Source organism: Arachis ipaensis, chromosome B1 (genome assembly GCF_059453495.1).
Source record: "Arachis ipaensis isolate K30076 ecotype BB chromosome B1, ASM5945349v1, whole genome shotgun sequence".
Taxonomy (NCBI): domain Eukaryota; kingdom Viridiplantae; phylum Streptophyta; class Magnoliopsida; order Fabales; family Fabaceae; genus Arachis; species Arachis ipaensis.
In genome coordinates this window covers 148,700,353-148,722,288 of record NC_142436.1, presented here as the reverse complement: position 1 = coordinate 148,722,288, position 21,936 = coordinate 148,700,353, and the positions used below count along the sequence as shown (strand labels likewise).

Here is a 21,936-nt window from a genome sequence, read left to right as displayed (position 1 = left end):
AATGCCACAGACACATAATTGGGTGAACCTTTTCAGATTGTGACTCAGCTTTGCTAAAGTCCCCAATTAGAGGTGTCCAGGGTTCTTAAGCACACTCTTTTTTTTGCTTTGGACCTTGACTTTAACCGCTCAGTCTCAAGCTTTCACTTGACACCTACACGCCACAAGCACATGGTTAGGGACAGCTTGGTTTAGCCGCTTAGACCAGGATTTTATTCCTTTAGGCCCTCCTATCCACTGATACTCAAAGCCTTGGGATCCTTTTTATTTGCCCTTGCCTTTTGGTTTTAAGGGTTATTGACTTTTTCTGCTTGCTTTTTCTTTTTCTTTCTATTTTTTTTTCGCCTATTTTTTTTTTCTGCAAGCTTTGTTCTTTGCTGCTTTTTCTTGCTTCAAGAATCATTTTTTATGATTTTTCAGATTATCAAATAACATGTCTCCTAGTCATCATTCTTTCAAGAGCCAACATATTTAACATTCTTAAACAACAACTTCAAAAGACATATGCCCTGTTCAAGCATACATTCAGAAAACAAGAAGCATTGTCACCACATCAATATAATTAAACTAAGTTCAAGGATAAATTCGAAACTCATGTACTTCTTGTTCTTTTGAATTAAAACAGTTTTTATTTTAAGAGAGGTGATGGATTCATAGGACATTCATAACTTTAAGACAAAGTTACTAACTACTAATGATCATGTAATGAAGACACAAACATAGATAAGCACATAACATAGAAAACGAAAAACAGAAGAAATAAGAACAAGGAATGAATCCACCTTAGTGATGGTGGCGTTTCCTTCTTGAGGAACCAATGATGTCCTTGAGCTCTTCTATGTCTCTTCCTTGTCTTTGTTGCTCCTCCCTCATTGCTTTTTGATCTTCTCTTATTTCATGAAGCATGATGGAGTGCTCTTGATGTTCCACCCTTAGTTGTCCCATATTGGAACTCAATTCTCCTAGGGAGGTGTTGATTTGCTCCCAATAGTTTTGTGGAGGAAAGTGCATTTGAGGCATTTCCGGAATCTCATGGTGATGAGCTTTTTGCGCCTCTTGAGCTCCATGACTGGGCTCTCTTGCTTGCTCCATCTTTTTCTTAGTGATGGGCTTGTCCTCTTTAATGAGGATATCTCCCTCTATGTCAATCCCAGCTGAATTGCATAGGTGGCAAATGAGGTGAGGGAAGGCTAACCTTGCCATAGTGGAGGACTTGTCAGCCACCTTGTAGAGTTCTTGAGATATGATCTCATGAACTTCCACCTCTTCTCCAATCATGATGCTATGGATCATGATGGCCCGGTCTATAGTAGCTTCAGACCGGTTGCTAGTGGGAATGATTGAGCATTGAATAAACTCCAACCATCCTCTAGCTATAGGCTTGAGGTCCAATCTTCTTAGTTGAACCGGCTTGCCTTTGGAGTCAATCTTCCATTGAGCTCCTTCTACACATATGTCCATAAGGACTTGGTCCAACCTTTGATCAAAGTTGACTCTCCTTGTGTAGGGGCGTGCGTTCTCTTCCATGTATGGCAAGTTGAACGCCAACCTCACATTCTCCGGACTAAAATCTAAGTATTTCCCCCGAACCATTGTAACATAGTTCTTTGGATCCGGGTTCTTACTTTGATCATGGTTCTTGGTGATCCATGCATTGGCATAGAACTCTTGAACCATTAGGATGCCGACTTGTTGGATGGGATTTGTTAGAACTTCCCAACCTCTTCTTTGAATTTCATGTCGGATCTCCAGATACTCATTTCTTTTGAGTTTAAAAGGGACCTCAGGGATCACCTTCTTCTTGGCCACAACATCATAGAAGTGGTCTTGATGGGCTTTGGAGATGAATCTTTCCATCTCCCATGACTCGGATGTGGAAGCTCTTGTCTTCCCTTTCCCTCTTCTAGAGGATTCTCTGGTCTTAGATGCCATCAATGGTAATGGAAAAACAAAAAAGCTAAGCTTTTACCACACCAAACTTAGAATATTGCTCGCCCTCGAGCAATAAACAAAAGAATAGAAGAAGAAGAAGAAGAAATATGGAGAGGGAGAGGGATATGTGGTTTCGGCCAAGAGGAGTGTAGAGGGGTGTGTTGTGTGAATTTGATGAAGAATGGAGGTCTTTATATAGGGAAGGGAGGGGGGTATTGGTTCGGCCATATGGGTGGGTTTGGGTGGGAAATTGGTTTTGAATTTTGAAGGTAGGTAGAGTTTATGAGGTAGGTTTATTGGGAAGAGTGGATGGATGTGAGTGGTGAAGGTTTAGTGGGGAAGAGAGCTTGAGGTGATTGGTGAGGGGTTTCTAGGGAAGAGTGTTTATGGGGTTGTGTGAAAGAGAGTGGTGAGAAGAAGTGAGTGGAGGTAGGTGGGGATCCTGTGGGGTCTACAGATCCTGAGTGGATCCTGTGGGGTCCACAGATCCTGAGGGGTCCACAGATCCTGAGGTGTTCAAGGATTTACATCCCTGCACCCATTAGGCATGTAAAAATGCCTTTGTATCCAACTCTGGGCGTTCAGCGCCAGGTTGGTGGCCATTTTGGGCGTTCAACGCCCATCTGTGTGCCATTTCTGGCGTTGAACGCCAGAACCATGCCTGTTCTGGCGTTCAGCGCCCAGAAGCTGCCCATTTTGGGCGTTCAGCGCCAGAACCATGCTCTGTTCTGGCGCTGAACGCCAGACAGATGCTCCTCCAGGGTGTGATTTTTCTTCTGCTGTTTTTGATTCCGTTTTCAATTTTTATATTTATTTTGTGACTCCACATGATCATGAACCTAAGAAAACATAAAAATAAGAATTAGATAAACATTGGGTTGCCTCCCAACAAGCGCTTCTTTAATGTCAATAGCTTGACAGTGGGCTCTCATGGAGCCTCACAGATGTGCAGAGCTTTGTTGAGACTCTCCAACACCAAACTTAGAGTTTGACTGTGGGGGTTCTGGTTGACTCTGCTTTGAGAGAAGCTTTTCATGCTTCCTCTCCATGGTTGCAGAGGGAGATCCTTGAGTTTTAAATACAAGGGAGTTCTCATTCCATTGAAGGACTATTTCACCTCTTGTCAACATCAATCACAGCTCTTGCTGTGGCCAGGAAAGGTCTTCCTAGGATGATGGATTCATCCTCTTCCTTTCCAGTGTCCAGGACTATGAAATCAGTAGGTATGTAAAGGCCCTCAACCTTTACTAATACATCTTCTACTTGTCCATAAGCCTGTCTGCTTGAGCTGTCTGCCATCTCTAGTGAGATTTTAGCAGCTTGCACCCCATAGATTCCCAGTTTCTCTATTACAGAGAGGGGCATGAGGTTTATTCCTGAACCAAGGTCACACAGAGCCTTAAAGATCATGGTGCCTATGGTACAGGGTATTATGAACTTTCCAGGATCCTGTCTCTTCTGAGGCAATGTCAGTTGATCCAGATCACTTAGTTCATTGATGAACAAGGGAGGTTCAACTTCCCAAGTATCAATGCCAAATAATTTGGCATTCAGCTTCATGATTGCACCAAGAAACTTGGCAGTTTGCTCTTCAGTAACATCCTCATTCTCTTCAGAAGAGGAATACTCATCAGAGCTCATGAAGGGCATAAGGAGGTTCAATGGAATCTCTATGATCTCTAGATGAGTCTCAGATTCCTTTGGTTCCTCAGAGGGAAGCTCCTTATTGACCACTGGACGTCCCAGGAGGTCTTCCTCCTTGGGATTCACGTCCTCTCCTCTCCTCACAGGTTCGGCCATGGCGCTTATGTCAATGGCCTTGCACTCTCCTTTTGGATTCTCTTCTGTATTGCTTGGGAGAGTACTAGGAGGGATTTCAGTGATCCTTTTACTCAGCTGGCCCACTTGTGCTTCCAGATTTCTAATGGAAGATCTTGTTTCATTCATGAAACTTACAGTGGCCTTAGATAGATCAGAGACTAGATTTGCTAAATTAGAAGCATTTTGTTCAGAGTTCTCTGTCTGTTGCTGAGTTGATTATGGAAAAGGCTTGCTATTGCTAAACCTGTTTCTTCCACCATTATTAAAGCCTTGTTGGGGCTTTTGATCCTTCCATGAGAAATTTGGATGATTTCTCCATGTTGAGTTATAGGTGTTTCCATAAGGTTCACCTAAGTAATTTACCTCTGCTATTGCAGGGTTCTCAGGATCATAGGCTTCTTCTTTAGAAGATGCCTCTTGAGTACTGTTGGATGCAGCTTGCATTCCATGCAGACTCTGAGAAATCATATTGACTTGCTGAGTCAATATTTTATTCTGAGCCAATATGACATTCAGAGTATCAACCTCAAGAACTCCCTTCTTTATAGGCGTCCCATTGTTCACAGGATTCCTTTCAGAAGTGTACATGAACTGGTTATTAGCAACCATGTCAATGAGTTCTTGAGCTTCTGCAGGCGTTTTCTTTAGGTGAATGGATCCACCTGCAGAAGTGTCCAGTGACATCTTTGATAGCTCAGATAAACCATCATAGAATATATCCAGGATGGTCCATTCTGAAAGCATGTTAGAAGGACACTTTTTGGTCAACTGTTTGTATCTTTCCCAAGCTTCATAGAGGGATTCACCTTCTTTCTGTCTGAAGGTTTGAACATCAGCTCTAAGCTTGCTCAGCTTTTGAGGAGGAAAGTACTTGGCTAAGAAAGCCGTGACCAGCTTATTCCAAGAGTTCAGGCTGTCTTTAGGTTGAGAATCCAACCATAATCTAGCTCTGTCTCTTACAGCAAAAGGGAAAAGCATGAGCCTGTAGACTTCAGGATCTACTCCATTAGTCTTAACAGTATCACATATCTGCAAGAATTCAGTTAAAAACTGAAAAGGATCTTCAGATGGAAGTCCATGAAACTTGCAGTTCTGCTGCATCAGAGAAACTAATTGAGGTTTCAGCTCAAAATTGTTTGCTCCAATGGCAGGAATGGAGATGCTTCTTCCATGTAAATTGGAATTAGGTGCAGTAAAGTCACCAAGCATCTTCCTTACATTATTATTATTTTCGACTGCCATCTCCTCTGCCTGTTCGAAAATTTCTGAAAGGTTATCTCTGGATTGTTGTATTTTAGCTTCTCTTAATTTTCTCTTCAGAGTCCTTTCAGGTTCTGGATCTGCTTCCACAAGAATGTTCTTATCCTTGCTCCTGCTCATATGATAAAGAAGAGGGCACAGAAAAATAATAATAATAATAGAGATTCTCTTTACCACAGTATAGAGGTTCCCTTATGTGAGTAGAAGAAAAGAGAAAGAAATTCGAACACAGATAGAAGAGGGGGTTCGAATTTGGTGATGATGTGAGGGAGAGATGTTAGTAGATCAATAAATAAATAGAATAAGATGAGAGAGAAGGAAGGAATTTTCGAAAATTATTTTTGAAAAGGAGTTAGTGATTTTTGAAAATTGGTTTTTGAAAATTTGTTAGTATTTTTTTTTCGAAAATTTTTTTGAAATTAAAAATAAAAAATAAAAATAATTAGTTAATTAAAAAGAAATTTTTGAAAAAGAGGGGAGATATTTTCGAAAATGAGAGAGAGAGAGTTAGTTAGGTGGTTTTGAAAAAGGTAAGAAACAAACAAAAAGTTAGTTAGTTAGTTGAAACAAATTTTGAAAAGATAGGAAGTTAGGAAGTTAGAAAAGATATTTTGAAAAGATATTTTTGAAAAAGATAAGAAGATATTTTTGAAAAGATATGATTGAAATTAGTTTTGAAAAAGATTTGATTTTTTAAAATCTCAATTAATGACTTGATTCATAAGAAATCACAAGATATGATTCTAGAACTTAAAGTTTGAATCTTTCTTAACAAGCAAGTAACAAACTTCAAATTTTTGAATCAAAACATTAATTGATTATGTTATTTTCGAAAATTTGATAAAAATAAGAAAAAGATTTTTGAAAAATATTTTTGAAATTTTCGAAAATAACTAAGAATTTTGAAAAAGATTTGATTTTTGAAAAAGATTTTGAAAAAGATAAGATTTTCAAATTGAAAATTTGATTTGACTCATAAGAAACAACTTGATTTTAAAAATTTTTGAAAAAGTCAACTCAAATTTTCGAATTTGATGAGAGAAAAAGGGAAAGATATTTTTTTTTATTTTTGAAATTTTATGATGAGAGAGAAAAACACAAAAAAATGCAATGCATGAAATTTTTAGATCAAAACATGTGATGCATGTAAGAATGCTATGAATGTCAAGATGAACACCAAGAACACTATGAAGATCATGATGAACATCAAGACACAATTTTGAAAAATTTTTAATGCAAAGAAAACATGCAAGACACTAAACTTAGAATTCTTTAATGCTTAGGCACTAAGAATTCAAGAATGCATATGATAAACATGATAAGACACAAAACAAAAAATCATCAAGATCAAACAAGAAGACTTACCAAGAACAACTTGCAGATCATGAAGAACACTATGAATGCATGATATTTTCGAAAAAATGCAAGATGCATATGCAAGTGACACCAAACTTATGATATGACTCAAGACTCAAACAAGAAACACAAAATATTTTTGATTTTTATAATTTTCTAATTTTTTTGGATTTTTATTTTATATTTTTCGCATATTAAAAGAAAAAAAAACAAGGATTCCAAAAATTTTTTAATATGAATTCCAGGAATCTTGCCATGTTAGTCTAAAGCTTCAGTCCAGGAATTAGACATGGCTCACTAGCCAGCCAAGCTTTCAATGAAAGCTCCAGTCCAAAGCACTAGACATGGCCAATGGCCAGCCAAGCTTTAGTCTTTAACACGAGAGTATATTGATCTTGATAACAAATTGCAAGCCTCAGTCCAAATAAATTTAGACATGGCTTTACAGCCAGCCAGACTTCAACATGCTTCATGAAACACTAGAATTCATTCTTAAAAATTTTGAATAAAAAATTTTTGAAAACATTTTTATTATTTTCGAAAACAGATGAGAAAATTTTAGAAATATTTTTGAAAATTTTTTGAAAATAAAATAAAAAGAAAATTTCCTAATCTGAGCAACAAGATGAACCGTCAGTTGTCCAAACTCGAACAATCCCCGGCAACGGCGCCAAAAACTTGGTGCTGTTGCCGGATCAAAAGGGAATCTGGCACTGATGTTACTGGACCAAAAGCTTGCCGAAAACTCAAACAATCCCCGGCAACGGCGCCAAAAACTTGGTGCACGAAATTGTGATCTCTGGTAATGGCTTCTTAGGCCAGATACTCTGATCTAGTTTTACAGTCTGTCACAACTTCGATACAACTAACCAGCAAGTGTACTGGGTCGTCCAAGTAATACCTTACGTGAGTAAGGGTCGAATCCCACGGAGATTGTTGGTATGAAGCAAGCTATGGTCACCTTGTAAATCTCAGTCAGGCGGATATAAAACAGTTATGTGGTTTTCGAATTATAAATAATAAAATAGGGATAGAGACACTTATGTAATTCATTGATAGGAATTTCAGATAAGCGAATGGAGATGCTTTCGTTCCTCTGAACCTCTGCTTTCCTGCTATCTTCATCCAATCAGTCTTACTCCTTTCCATGGCTGGCTTTATGCAAGGGCATCACCGTTGTCAGTGGCTACATCCCCTCCTCTCAGTGAATAATATGCTCACGCACCCTGTCACGGCACGGCTATTCATCTGTCGGTTCTCGATCATGCTGGAATAGGATTCACCCTCCTTTTGCGTCTGTCACTAACGCCCAACAATCGCGAGTTTGAAGCTCGTCACAGTCATTCAATCATTGAATCCTACTCAGAATACCACAGACAAGGTTTAGACCTTCCGGATTCTCTTGAATGCCGCCATCATTCTAGCTTACGCCACGAAGATTCTGGTTAGGAGATCTAAGAGATACTCATTCTAGCTTAATTCATGTAGAACAGAAGTGTTTGTCAGGCATGCGTTCATAAGGGGGAAGGATGATGAGCGTCACACATAATCATCACCTTCATCACGTTCTTGGGTGCGAATGGATATCTTAGAAGCGAAATAAGAAGAATTGAATAGAAAACAGTAGTACTTTGCATTAATCTTTGAGGAACAGCAGAGCTCCACACCTTAATCTATGGAGTGTAGAAACTCTACCGTTGAAAATACATAAGTGAAGGTCCAGGCATGGCCGAGATGGCCAGCCCCCCTAAACGAGATCAATAGTCTCCTAAGATGAACAATGGATTAAAACTGAGACCAAAGATGCCTAATACAATAGTAAGAGGTCCTATTTATAATAAACTAGCTACTAGGGTTTACATGAGTAAGTAATTGATGCATAAATCCACTTCCGGGGCGCACTTGGTGTGTGTTTAGGCTGAGCTTAAGTGTTCCACGTGCAGAGGCCATTTGTGGAGTTGAACGCCAGTTTTTGTGCCAGTTTGGGCGTTCAACTCTGGTTTTGGATCCTTTTCTGGCGCTGGACACCAGATTTGGGTAGAAAGCTAGCGTTGAACGCCAGTTTACATCGTCAATTCTTGGCCAAAGTATGAACTATTATATATTGCTGGAAAGCCCTGGATGTCTACTTTCCAACGCAATTGGAAGCGCGCCATTTCGAGTTCTGTAGCTCCAGAAAATTCACTTTGAGTGCAGAGAGGTCAGAATCCAACAGCATCAGCAGTCCTTCTTCAACCTCTGAATCTGATTTTTGCTCAAGTCCCTCAATTTCAGCCAGAAAATACCTGAAATCACAGAAAAACACACAAACTCATAGTAAAGTCCAGAAATGTGAATTTAACATAAAAACTAATGAAAACATCCCTAAAAGTAACTAGATCCTACTAAAAACATACTAAAAACAATGCCAAAAAGCGTATAAATTATCCGCTCATCACTCACCCTTGAACTCTCAGTTGCACTTATGGTATTGGATTAATATAATTTAAATTCAAATTAAGACTTTAATTTTCCTTCTTGAATTATCTAATATAAATTATTAGATATGCGAAATGTTAACTTCTGTCAACTTTTTTTGTCATTTGCTCTAATCTTCGGTGTCTCTGTCAATTTAGATACAGACTTCTTGCTTCTACAACCCTTGAATTTTTTGTAATAGAATAATAAGAAATAATATAAGCACTACGAGAATAATATGTTACAAATTTGAATTGAAATGACAATAAATTTGATAGATGGTATAACATGGACAAGTGCTTACTTTAAAAATTATTGTTATTATGCACGGATGTATTTTCTACTGATTTTGTATTCTAAGAGGGAGTCTGTTTATTGGCATCACATTTTTCAACCTGCTAAAAAAAATTTAAAAAATTGCTCAAAATATAGCATTATTTAATAGTTCTGCGAAAGACACTAAAATAATAGGTAAGCATAAAGTAACTAATTAAGCAAGGCATTATATTAATACCACTGGTTCATCTTTAGCATTTGAGTATTCGGCGGGGGAGTCCTCCTTGGCGAGTAATGGACATGTCCTAACGAAATGCCTGCTTGACTTACAATGCGAACATCTTCGCCTCTTTTGGCCTTTTGGAACCTTACTTGGAGCCCCTTTTGACTTCACAACAGCTGGATCACCTATTAGTGCTGACGTGGGGGAAAGCCTTGCTTGTGCATCACCTTTATTTTGCACCTTCAAAATTAGCTTAAGTAACTCACCTGAGATTTCCCTATAGTCGGCTGAATTTTTGGAAAAAATATCACAAAGCTTCCAACAAATAGATGCCATTGCACCGCATCTAAGTGTGGGCACTATATCATCAGCGGTGTCTTGCTCGCCAATTGAGCATATAAAATCACTCTTTGCATCTCTTGTCCATCTTTTCAGGATAAGAGATGTAGGGACGCATTTTGCATTGCGATGCTTCAAGACCCCAAAGATGTGGGAGCACGGTAATCTACGAATCTCAAATAGCCTGCACTCACATGCAAACAGGTCCTTGTCTTTATTGTAAGATACTTTAAATTTTCATTGCTGATTAAAATACTCACTCGTGTTGTACTCAACAATGTCTCCACTGTTTGGGCATTCAGTCACATTTAAGGCACCTGCTGCTTCTATCTCATCTTTCACAAGTTTAAAAATATTTCTAGTATAAAGTTCAGCAGCTTGTTTCTCAAAACTTTTCAAGCACGTAGTCAAAATAGGAAACTTATAAAAGGTTTCAAAGTCAGCAGTAAGATGGTTGTTTCGGTAATGCCTTAGTACTTCACTAAATTTATGCATGAATTCAAGGAGACTGGTTTTACTGTCAACATAGTTCTTCAATAATGAATGAATTCCCTCACACTGTGATGTAGTTCTTATGCGGCCAAAGAAGTGCTCCCTCAAATATGCGGTAACCCACTTTATTCTGCCATTATAAATGCCCTGGACCCATTCATTCTTGGCAAGTCCGTATTTGGATATGATCTTGTTCCATCTCTATTCAAATATTTGTACGGTAAACTGTCCATACAATAATACACTAAAATTGTCCCAAAAATGCTTGTTTTTTATATTTTGTATCGCATTACGATGGAGATGCCATGCACAAAGGCGGTGTGGTATACCAGGAAATACTTCTAAGATAGCCTCTCTCATAGCACGGTCTCCGTCTGTCACAACACCTCCGGGTAGTTTTCCTGACATGATTTCCGAAAATTCCTTCAGTGCGCACTTTTAAAGTTTCGGACCTTTCATTTGAGAGCAGAGCACATCCAAATATAGTTGTCTGGCCATGGTGGTTGGTCCCTGAAAATATGACTAAGGGCTTGTTGTATACATTTTTCTTGTAAGTGGTGTCAAAAGCCAGTACATCGCCAAAACATTCGTAATCAATAACGCTTTCTCCATCAGCCCACACCAAATTATCCAACCTACCATCCTTTAAGGTAAACTTTCCTAGAAATAACGGGTCACTATCTGCCTTAGAAAACAGATAGGCCAACACAGCAAAGGCATCACCATCTTTTACTTTGCCACGCCTAGTCTTACTAATGTGGTTATGTAAGTCTTTGCTGGTAAAACCCACTTTATCATATCCACCTTTTTGGAAAACTATGTAACTCATTATGTGGCAAGTTTTAACACCACATGCTCGCAAGCTGTCTGCTTGTGTTTTATCGGCCTCATCAAGCCCACGATTCGCGGCAATAAGATTTCTGTACTTAGGTGGACACAGTGAATGATTGTGTTCACTCTCAAAGACACTGACTTTCCACTTACCCGTTCTATAGTGACGAATGAACCGAATCCTCGCCTTGCAGTTGACACGAGTAATTGTCCTATACTTCCTTTGTCGATTGTCCCTTTTAAGGTGCTTCCAATGTCTTTCTCTTGCTTTATGGCAAACCAACTGTCTTGTATTAATGTTGCCATTAGCATCCACCGTCTTCAAGTCTTTTCGGGACACAAATCCATAGCACTTGGCATATTTGGGTAGGGTGAATGGGTGGGTGACTAATTGGGTAGGATTCCTTTCAGCATGCAAACACAAAACGCAGCGTTTTGGGTAAAATTTAGAAAACCGACCGGGTCATGGTTCGGTTCGACCTACTTGGTGTACTCTTTTTTAAGAGTGTCTTTTGCTCCTCAGTTAGAGATTTGTGTGAGGTCCCTGGTGGAGTTTTTTTATTTTTTGAAAAGTTGTCTTTAATGGAGGCAGACTTCACACCAACCTTATTTTTAGACAAATGTGAATTCCAGACAATTCTTCTTTTGGTCGTATATATCTTCTTATCACGTACACTTGTTTATTTTGATGCCTTTTTATTTGTACTAGAGTCAGACTGATGATGTTGTGTAGACTTTAGCAGTTTAAGAATTTCATCTGTATCTCTTGGATTAGTAGATTGTAAAGGATATAAGAGAGTAGGAGGCTGAAAATTTGTGACAGTTGGACCTACGATAAATGATGGTGAAAATATGTTGTATAGTGATGGATGCATGGTTGTCGGATATTGGTTAGAATATACTGCAGCAGTATAAAAACCGGGGTACATAGAATACAAAAATTGGGGTATGTGAGGTATATGGTTCAAGTACGAATAATGTAAGAGTTGGTTATCAATAGCATTAATGCTAACATCTCTTGTGTCTTTCTTGTTTTTGCTATGTTGAGGTGATCCGAATGATTCTCACTTACCCATATCAAACACTCAAGCATATATGTAACACAATTAGAATTATAATGTGAATATAATTTGCTAATGATATGCTGAGGAGTGTTTTTATATATAGAATAAAATTTTGTTTGTTTATTCTTTATTATTGAAAAATATCTTTCAAAAAGATTTTATTGTTATATATATATATATATATATATATATATATATATATATATATATATATATATATATATATATATATAATTATAAAGAATGTGTATCTATGATTGTAATTTAAAAAAATTTACTATTTAAAGTGGATATTATTTTTATTTACAAATTATTTAAAATAGATATTATTATTTAAATTTATTATTTTAAGTTGATATTATAATGTACATGATAATATAATGTGAAAAGCTTTATGTATTAATACATAATATTTATTAATAAATATTTAATTTTTTTTAAAAGATCACAACATTACCAAAATATGCTAATTTTAACTTTATTATTCTATGTGATAATAAATACGTAATATTTAATAATAAATATATAATATTTTCAAAATTATATATTATTGTAAATTTATTATTTTTATGTCAAAATTATTCATAATAGATATTATTATTTAAATTTATTATTCAACGTGATAATAAATATGTAATATTTTTAAGTTACTGAAAATTTATTTTGTTTATTAAAACATGATTTAAAATAGATATTATTCATTTAGCTTATTTTAACTTATAACTCTACGTAATACTAGCATTTAAATTTGTAATATTGATTTAGATATAATATTAATTTTGACGAAATATATGATTTACTTATAAATAATATAATTGATGTGATTTATGTTGATTATAAACTAATTAGATTGTCAATAATTAGAATGAATTTGCATTTAATATAGATTTAGCGTAAATTGATATATAATAACAATTCTCTTTTATCATTGTTATGTATTTTTATTCTCAAACACATAACACTACAAGCTAATTACAATGGTAAAAACGCGAAGAAATAATCGAGCTACTTCTGTTGAGGCAAGTTCTATTCCTAACATGAAGATCTGTCAAGAACCAACTGAAATTCTGAACAAGTACGTACTATTTTTTTTTGCTTTCTTGTATTATAAATTTATTCTGAATGGTCTTTTATAATTTGTTAATAATGAGTATATTTATTCACATCTTTGATTAAAAGAATAAAATAGAAATTATGTTGATTCTTTTAGAAAAAAAAAAGATGCTTCCAATGCTCACTGTTCACTGCTAAATTTTCTTTCTTCTCTTTTTCTTTTCTGTTTCATTCCTTTTTCTCACTGATTTTCTGGAAAAATTTTCTCTCACTGCTAATTTCCTTCGCTCTCTACTTTTCCAGCGATAGAGGAGGAAGTAAAAGAGTATAAGGACGAAATTTCTCTGCTTCTACGGAAACTCTTTCTCTTCACTTCACGTCACTTCTCTTCCCTTTAATCTTCCGTGATCAACACGAACTCTTTCTTCTTCATTCAAACAACAAGCACCACTCTTAATAATATTCCTAATCCAAGAAAACCTTCTAGCATAACAACAATATTCTCTCTTTATTCTTCTTTTTCAACAAAAGGTACTTTCTTTCTTCTTTTATTAATTTTTTTTTTAATTTTTCTTACTTCTCATGTACCTTCACCTTTTTCCTTTTTTTAAGGAATAGTAAAAAGACAAAATTTCTCTGTTTTTATGATTTTTAAGTATATAGTTGACTCAAATTTTGTTCTTTTTTTTCTTCTCATTTTTGAAGTTATTTTTGTGTTTGATCGGTTAGCTTTGGTGCATAAGCTTATTCTGGTGATAACGAACTATGTTACTATAATTTGGGGCTTAGTGGTGGTGGGGGCATAATTTGAGAGTAACTGTAGTTTTTTTTTATTATTTTTTAAAAATTTTTTGGGGTCAAGTTGAAGAATTTTGACTTTGCAATTTTTATTTTTTGACCATAAGTTGACTATGTAGATTGTAGTAGGGGTGTTGAAAACCGATCCGGACCGAACTAAACTGATGGACCGAACCGAAATAATAAAAAACCGAAAAAACCGAAAAAAATTTGTTTTGCTGTTTTTTGTACGGTTCGGTTCGGTTTTCGGTTTTGACTTTGAAAACCCTAACCGAACCGAACCGAACCGGTAAGGAAAAAACTCTAAACATTACTAACCCCACCCCCCACCAGACCCCACCCCCCAAACGTAACTGTGCACGAGTGTGTGAGCATCTAACCCTAACCCCCAAATCCCCATCGCTCTCTCTTCTCCAAATCTCCACACCTGCTGACCTGCGCACCCATCCACACCTGCCTGCGGCACCCACCACCGCGAAGACTTCAGCCCGTCGCACATCAGGCCAAGATGAAGCCTTCCTCTTCGCGAAGACGCGGACAGAGCAGAGCAACAGTCCAACACGAAGCCTTGCTCCCGTCGTACATCAAGCAAGCACGCCACCACCCACTGACTCGACACGGCAGCAAAGCACCACGCCGTCGCTGTTGAGACGCCACCACCCAGCAGCGTTTCTGGGTTCTGGGCTTCTGGCCACGAACGATCATCAGTTCAACCCAGCACCTCCCAGTCTCCCACTCAGCCTTCCTCCCAAGTCAATATGGAGCCCGAGCCACCGATTCAGGTAATGTTTACCATTTGTTTTTTACTGGTAATTCTGTTCATATATTGGAAATGTCCTGCTTTTATAGCCTTTTATCATTTATATCTGCTATTTGGATTTTCTCATTAGTGTTGATTTGTTGCTACTTGCTGTTGATCTGTTGATTTGTTGCTAAGTTTTGTTGATTTATAGCCTTTTTTTTCACGTTAATACTTACAGACAAATGCATTGTTGATTTGTTGCTAGTTGCTACTTGCTGTTGCTGGCTTGCTGTTTAATGGTTCAATATATTAGAAATGTCCTGCTTACTGCCTTGGTGGTTGTTGTTTAGTGGTTCATTTTATTGTTGTTTAATGGTTCATTATATTGGAAATGTCCTGCTTGCTGCCTTGCTGGTTGCTGATTAATGGTTCATTTTATTGCTGTTTAGTGGTTCATTTTGTTGTTGTTTAATGGTTCATTATATTGGAAATGTCATGCTTGCTGCCTTGCTGGTTGCTGTTTAGTGGTTCATTTTATTGTTGGTTTTGTTGCTGGTTTGCTGCCTTGTTGGTTGCTGTTTAAGTGTTTATTGTTCATTTTATTGTTCATATTATTGTTTAGTTTATTGTTGGTAATTTGATATTACTGGTTATTGAATTATTATTCAGTGTATTGAGATCAGTGTATTGTTCAGTTTATTGTTGATAATTTGGCATTGCTGGATTGCTGGTTATAGATTTATTTTTCAGTTTATTGCTGGATGCTGGTTATTGATTTATTGTTGAATGTTGATAACTTGGTAATTGCTCATGCTAAGAGTAGCTGGAGGTGTTCTTCAATGTTTCAACATTGAAGTTGATAAAATATGTAGTGGAAAACTGGGAATTTTTTCATATTCTAAGTTAAGAAACCTGTGGATTTTTAAAATAAAGAAAATTTCATGGTGAATATGTTTGTTTCCTTTTTCTGTTCTAATTTGATGGAAAGTAGTTTCACTTGCTCAATACTACTACCTGTCTCAAAATTATTGTTATTTCGACCAAATTGGTACATCCTGAAATCCAATACTAAACCATCCAAACTATATAGCTTGATTATGCATGATTAGGTAGAAGCTAAGTTGGGGATATGTATCCCACATATTGAGTATATGAAGTTTGTTATGTATCAATTTGAGCATAATTTTAATATACAGAATATGGATGCTTTATGTTGTTTTCCTAACTCGCATTCTTTCACTGCAGATCTTCAATCTGCTTATTTGGGTTAAAGATCTCTGTTATTCTCAATCATGGCAACTAGTAAGCAATCATATATGCCTTCCCTACTTTAGTCTTCCTTACTTGAACTCGTTTTTGCTTTTTTGAGATAAGATATTGAATGTATATTATTTCCTTGCAGGAGTGTATTTGCCAAAGCTATGTGAGAAGCACAAGACAAACCCTTACCGTGCCATGGATGAGCTAATGAGCTTAGGAGAAGCAGCCCCAAGACCTATTTCTAATCTCTTTTAAAAAATTTTATCAGCATCTGCCCCTTCTCCATAGTGATCATCATCATCTTTTTTCAATCTTCTCTTCAAGAGATGGTACAAATTTTAATGGGTTGGGTTCGGATTTAAACATTGGTGTTGGTATAGAGTTTAGCATTAAGTATGTAACTAGTTATATATGTGTTATCCAAATTTGTGAAATTTTGGAAATATTGTTGGTCCTCTTTTTGAGAGAGATGATATAACTTCGATACAATAAGAAAAGTGTTATTTCGGTTTGTCGATTTCAATGTTATGACTTTGCATAATAGTATGGTAGAATTTTTTTTATTTGATTGAAAAAACCGAACAAACCGAACCAAACCAAACCGATTTTAATTGGTTTGGTTTGGTTCGGATGACCTTGACAAAAAACCGAACCAAATCGAACCGCACTTTAATTAGATGATCGGATCGGATGGCTTTTCTCTTAAAAACCGAACCAAACCGCACCGCGAACACCCCTAGATTGTAGGGTGTAGTCTTAACCTGGTTTTTACAATGCATGATCTGCTGAATATTCTCTATTTCTAATATATGTTATTTGTTTATCTTTACTGGTATTTAATGTTATGCGCTTATGGCTACTATGATGGTGATCTTGTGATTAAGGTTGATGGTAAACTGTGTTTGGATTTTAGAACTAATTTGATTGTATGATCCTTTGTCAATTTGGGAATAATTTGGTTGCTAAATTTTTAAAGCATCTTTTATGTGATCTCTGTTGTGTTTGTTACCTTCCTATACGTGCTAATAGATATAGTTGTACATATTGATCTGAATTTTTGTGCTATTGATCTGAATCTCGGAATTTTGTTCTCAGTTAGTTGTACATATTCTTCATGTTAATTATATTTTTGTATTCTTTTATGTAAAAGCTAAATGGACTTTGGTTTTTTCATAGTGAATAAAATGAGATTTTGACCCTGCATGCAATGTTCTAATGTTACAGTGAACCCAATCCATAATTGAAGGACAGAGTGACTTTAGACTCATTAACTAATTATGTTGAGCAATTGACCCAAATAGTCCAATTTCTTGTTCAACGATTGGAAAATAATGTCAGCTCTCCCTCTAAGATGTTTAAGGTCTTTAGTTCCAATTCTAAGACTCTTAACCAACAAAGTAGTGCGTCGAATAATCCATTGTTGCTATGTTGTATTGAGAAGGCCAAGACAGATCTGTCCATTGCTAAAAAAAGGAGAACAGATCCACTTGCTCCAATCAATATTCCTGGATTAGAGCTACCTAGTGTGAGTACTAAGTAATAAGTAGTTTTATTATTATTATTATTATTATTATTATTATTATTATTATTATTATTATTATTATTATTATTATTATTATTATTATTATTATTATTATTATTATTATTATTATTATTATTATTTCACTAATAACAGTTTTTTTATATATACTTAGTGGGTGCAAGTCTGTTTTAGACCAACAGCTTCAATGGGTTTGGACGAAACTGAACTTGCAATTGCAGCATACTTGTATGGTAATCATTTGATGGATAAGTAAGTAAACACAATTAGAATTTTATTTGTTAACGGTGTTGTTGATTTGTTTAGCTATTTTTATTTATGTTAAATTATCTTTGGTAGCTACGAGGAGGATATAGTATTTTCAGAGCTTACATCTCACAGAGATGTATTCAGGAGCTTGATGTCAGGAAAGCCAATCGTTTCTCTTGTGCTAGACTTAGTAGCAAATATGATGAGGATATAGTTGACCAGAGAAAGTGGTTATTGGTTTTTACCCACAATTTTTGCGGTCAATATATAGGAGTGTATACTAAAATAATATTGGTAGTTGTTATTTATATTGCGCATATAAACTAGTGGCTGAAATAATGTAGCTGTTAGAGAAGACAAAATTGGATCCCAACCGTCTGCCGCTTTGTATCACATATGTTTATTTGGGCAAAGTTGACTGCTTAAAAAGAGTAAGTTTATATCATTTTAAATTCATATTAGCAAATATTGGCATAAAATAATTTTAATAACTAAAATGACTTTCTCTTGATTAGGTCTTTATCCCTGTATCTGAAACTACTGACGAAGGTCATGAACACTGGTACCTTGTAGTGATTGATCGTATTAAAAGACAAATCATTTTGCTAGACTCATTACCCATTGAGAAACAGTTCAAGCGAAAGAGGACATCCTTGGAATTAGTAACTATATTTTCCTTTTTTTTGTTAAATATCTACATATATGACTAAAAAAGCAAACTCTAACATAGACATAAATAGGCCATTTATTTGGACGAGGTACTGGAAGATCGTCATTCTATGACTTTGAGACCATTCCAAATCTGATTTCTTCACAATTTGAATTTGAAGAGCCAGAAGGCCTTCCGACTCTCGAAGCTGGATCGTAAGATCGTATAATTAGTAGTTATTGATATGAAATTTATGCAATTATATAATACTCTAATATAGCTTCCTCGATATGTAGGAGTGACGCAGGTGTGTGGGTTGCTAGTTGGATGATAGCTTGTTTTGAAGATGATCATTTTAACATAAAGGTAATGTTATGCACTAATCTTTTTCTTCGTTCTTTCTTTTATATTTAGGTAGTTAAGCCTAATGTGTAATTTTTCAAATTTTATTAGGTGGATGATGGGGTTTGCATGAAGATTGTAGTCTCACTCATGTTAAAGAATCATAATATAATCAGCTATATGGTAAAAAAAATGCCATTAAAAATCTTAATAAGTTGTATGATAATCACCGTCGTGATAATTATGAATTTCCACAAGATTAGATTTACAACATAGGATATTTATTATTATTTTATTTTTATTATTTTCTTGTGGGCATATGAACCGTCTAGTGACAGACGACGTTATATTTTGTTTACGTTTGTGTTGATATTTGTTTGCCAGATTATTTAATGTCTTCATTTGACTATATATGAATTTATACTCTTTTGGTGATTGAAATTTAGTTCTTTTATATGAGATCTGCTGTATTGGATACTATTTCGGAAGGAAAGGATGAGGTTAACCTCACAGTTAGTGATTCTACTACCTTTGGTTTGTCATCCGAATCACGTCCTGAAAAAGCTGAAGCCATGCCAGATGTATTGCCTGAAAATGATATCCAAACTGGTGAAAATGTAATAGATTTCAGTCTGATATCTGCTGCATTGGATACTAATTCGAAAGGGAAGGACAAGATTAGGTCTGATCAGGATGAAGATGAAATTATAACCCCTTCTGATGCTGTTGTGGGTGAAACATGTGAAGGGGAGTCTAAAATGGCAGTTAAGGATGCAATGAATGTTGGCTCGTCAACTGTATCAGATCCCCACAAAGCTGAAGTGATGCCAGATGTATTGCCTGAAAATAAGATATATGCTGATGAAAATGTGAGAGATTGCGTTTTTACATCTGAACTGGGGACTAGTTTGAAGGGAAAGGATGAGATCAAAACAGATGTTGAAGAAGTTGAAATTATAGTCCCTTCGAATACTGGTGTTGGTGAAAATGAAGTTGACAGGCCTTTCAGTTGAGGAAGCTATTGGAAAGGATTTACTTATGTTGGTTGAGGATTTTTCAGCAGAGAGAGTCAAGAAGATGCCCGACATGGCACTGCAGGGTATGTCTTTTTTCTATTTACCATTTTATCCTTTTTTTTCAATTATGTTGGAACAGGCCAAGAAGATTACAATAGATTAAGACCTTTAAGCTATCGAGGAGCTGATGTATTCCTGCTAGCATTCTCTCTCATAAGCAGGGCTAGCTATGAAAATGTTGCCAAGAAAGTAAGATTGGTATATACTTATTATTATTATTGTTCTTTTTTCTCTCTACTCTGGACTAATTTTTTCTTTTCCTCCTTTTCCAGTGGATTCCTGAGTTGAGGCATTATGCTCCTGGTGTTCCAATTATTCTTGTTGGAACAAAACTTGGTTAGATTCTTGTTCTTTCTTTACCTTCTTGATGTTTGATGCCCTTGTTATCTACCTGATAACCTTCAGCATGATAGTAGTTCCGTGATCCTGTGAAGTTTCATCTTATTATCATACTAATTGCTGTCTTTTACTCATACTGTGTTTCTTTCATTATTAGAAAGTTGGGGAATAGATTCTGGATTCCAATGTCATTGCTGTTATTTTTTTCCCTTTGATTGCTTGTTATTCAGTAGTGGTTTAGAGAAGGAAGTTCATCCTCGAAGGTTACCTAATTCATAACTTTAATCAATAATTGATTCAGATATACCAAACCATTTCATGGAATGCTTTCTTAATTTTTCCCTTTACCTCCTTGTTTAACTAAAAGGCTAATGTAATGATTGTTTTAAAAACTAAATGGCTGTTGATAAATCTTAAAAAAAACCTTGATTTATGAAGAGTATTAGGAAGTTTAAAGTGACAGAAGATTGCTACTACCTAACATGAGTAATTTACGTGGTGGAGCTGGTGTTTCCATAAGTTCTTTTCTTATTGACTCGTTAGAATTTCCATTTCTGATAGTCAATAACAGAAGTAGGATTTCTATTCTGAAAATTTTGTCTCTGGTCTCAATTTTTCATATAGTTTCTTTTGGAATTTGTCTTCTCTCATATATAGTGCTAACTTAATTATATGTATTTAATGCTTTCATTGTAAAGATGTCATTATTAACTTGCTTGGGCATTTCTTGACAGCCAATATGCGACTTGTGTAGATCTTCGGGATGATAAGTAGTTTTTTCAAGATCATCCTGGTGCAGCGCCTATCACCACAGTGCAGGTACTTCCTAGCTTTCATTGCTTCCATTACCAATATCCATTGTTATCGCTTTGTGTCTTATTTCATTTCCTTTTAGCCTTCAGTTGGTGTTCATAAGAGAGACCATCTGCTTACTTTATACATTAGTGATGTGATTTTCTCTCTTTGTTGAAGGGTGAGGAACTGAGAAAACTTATCGGTGCTCCAGTTTACATCGAATGTAGTTCAAAAACACAGCAGGTACATATATATTTTCTGCATCTATAAAAGTTCCAAAGGTTAGATAATATCACGTCCCTAACCATATCTGCCTTTGAATACAGAATGTGAAGGCTGTTTTTAATGCGGCCATCAAAGTAGTTCTCCAGCCTCCAAAGCAGAAGAAAAAGAAGAGAAAGGGTCAAAAAACCTGTTTCATATTGTGATCTTCTTAGTTCTAAATTGGTAGTTGGCAGAGGATGACATGACTGTAGCCATTTCTTGGTAGTCTTTGCCATTCTATATCTTTGTAGCATAACACATGATGGTGTTGGTGTTCCGGAAACATTACTAAACCAAATGTTCGGACGAGAAGGACAAGAATCCGAGGAGGGTATTAGTCTGCTCATCAGCAGAAAGTTGCTGAAGCTGATGAATGGAGACGTGCAGTATCTGAGGGAAGCTGGCAAATCATCTTTCATCTTAACAGTTGAACTGGCTGCTTCCCAGAAATTGATTGCTTAAAGTTATAGGAAAATAAAGAAATACTTTGAGTTTTTGTACATCAGAAAAGCAAGTGTGCAAGAAATCACTTTTCTTGTACAACATACCTTAAGAGTAAGAGTAACATAGTCTCAACTCTCAAGTCTTAACGCTTCTGTAACTCCATGTACGGTACGGTGTATATATGTATTAATCTTCACATTATTCAACTATTCATATAAACTATTATATATTTATATTACTTACTCTTCCTGCAATTTTAGATTATTTAAGAAGCACTTTTAGTAATCAAACATTAAACAAGTCTCTGAAATTGCTGTTATCTCGTCTTCACATG

General features: G+C 35.9%; 1 protein-coding gene, 1 non-coding gene and 1 pseudogene across 2 annotated transcripts; 2 read left to right on the top strand and 1 right to left on the bottom strand.

Moving 5' to 3' along the window:
• Positions 1-4,491: 4,491 nt before the first annotated feature.
• Positions 4,492-4,599, top strand: LOC148578850 (small nucleolar RNA R71). The gene has a single exon (XR_015902988.1). It is a non-coding gene; the product is annotated as a small nucleolar RNA R71 (small nucleolar RNA).
• A 4,729-nt stretch (positions 4,600-9,328) lies between these two features.
• LOC107615270 (protein FAR1-RELATED SEQUENCE 5-like) lies at positions 9,329-11,293 on the bottom strand. The gene is made up of 4 exons (XM_016317362.1): positions 11,141-11,293; positions 10,563-11,081; positions 9,936-10,357; positions 9,329-9,848 (listed from the first exon to the last, which is right to left on the bottom strand). The coding sequence occupies exons 1-4, from the start codon at positions 11,291-11,293 to the stop codon at positions 9,329-9,331; spliced, it is 1,614 nt and encodes a 537-aa protein (XP_016172848.1).
• An 8,477-nt stretch (positions 11,294-19,770) lies between these two features.
• On the top strand, positions 19,771-21,322 carry LOC148578849 (rac-like GTP-binding protein RAC1; annotated as a pseudogene).
• Positions 21,323-21,936: the final 614 nt, after the last annotated feature.

What these genes read in the sequence shown, in the direction of transcription:
- LOC107615270 (XM_016317362.1), bottom strand. Translation starts at nt 11,293, where the DNA reads ATGGCAACATTAATACAAGACAGTTGGTTTGCCATAAAGCAAGAGAAA. An exon ending in AAGGAATTTTCGGAAATCAT is followed by an intron (nt 10,358 to 10,562) that starts GTCAGGAAAACT and finishes ATATTTGAATAG; the next exon opens with AGATGGAACAAGATCATATC. An exon ending in AACAGTGGAGACATTGTTGA is followed by an intron (nt 9,849 to 9,935) that starts GTACAACACGAG and finishes ATGTGAGTGCAG; the next exon opens with GCTATTTGAGATTCGTAGAT.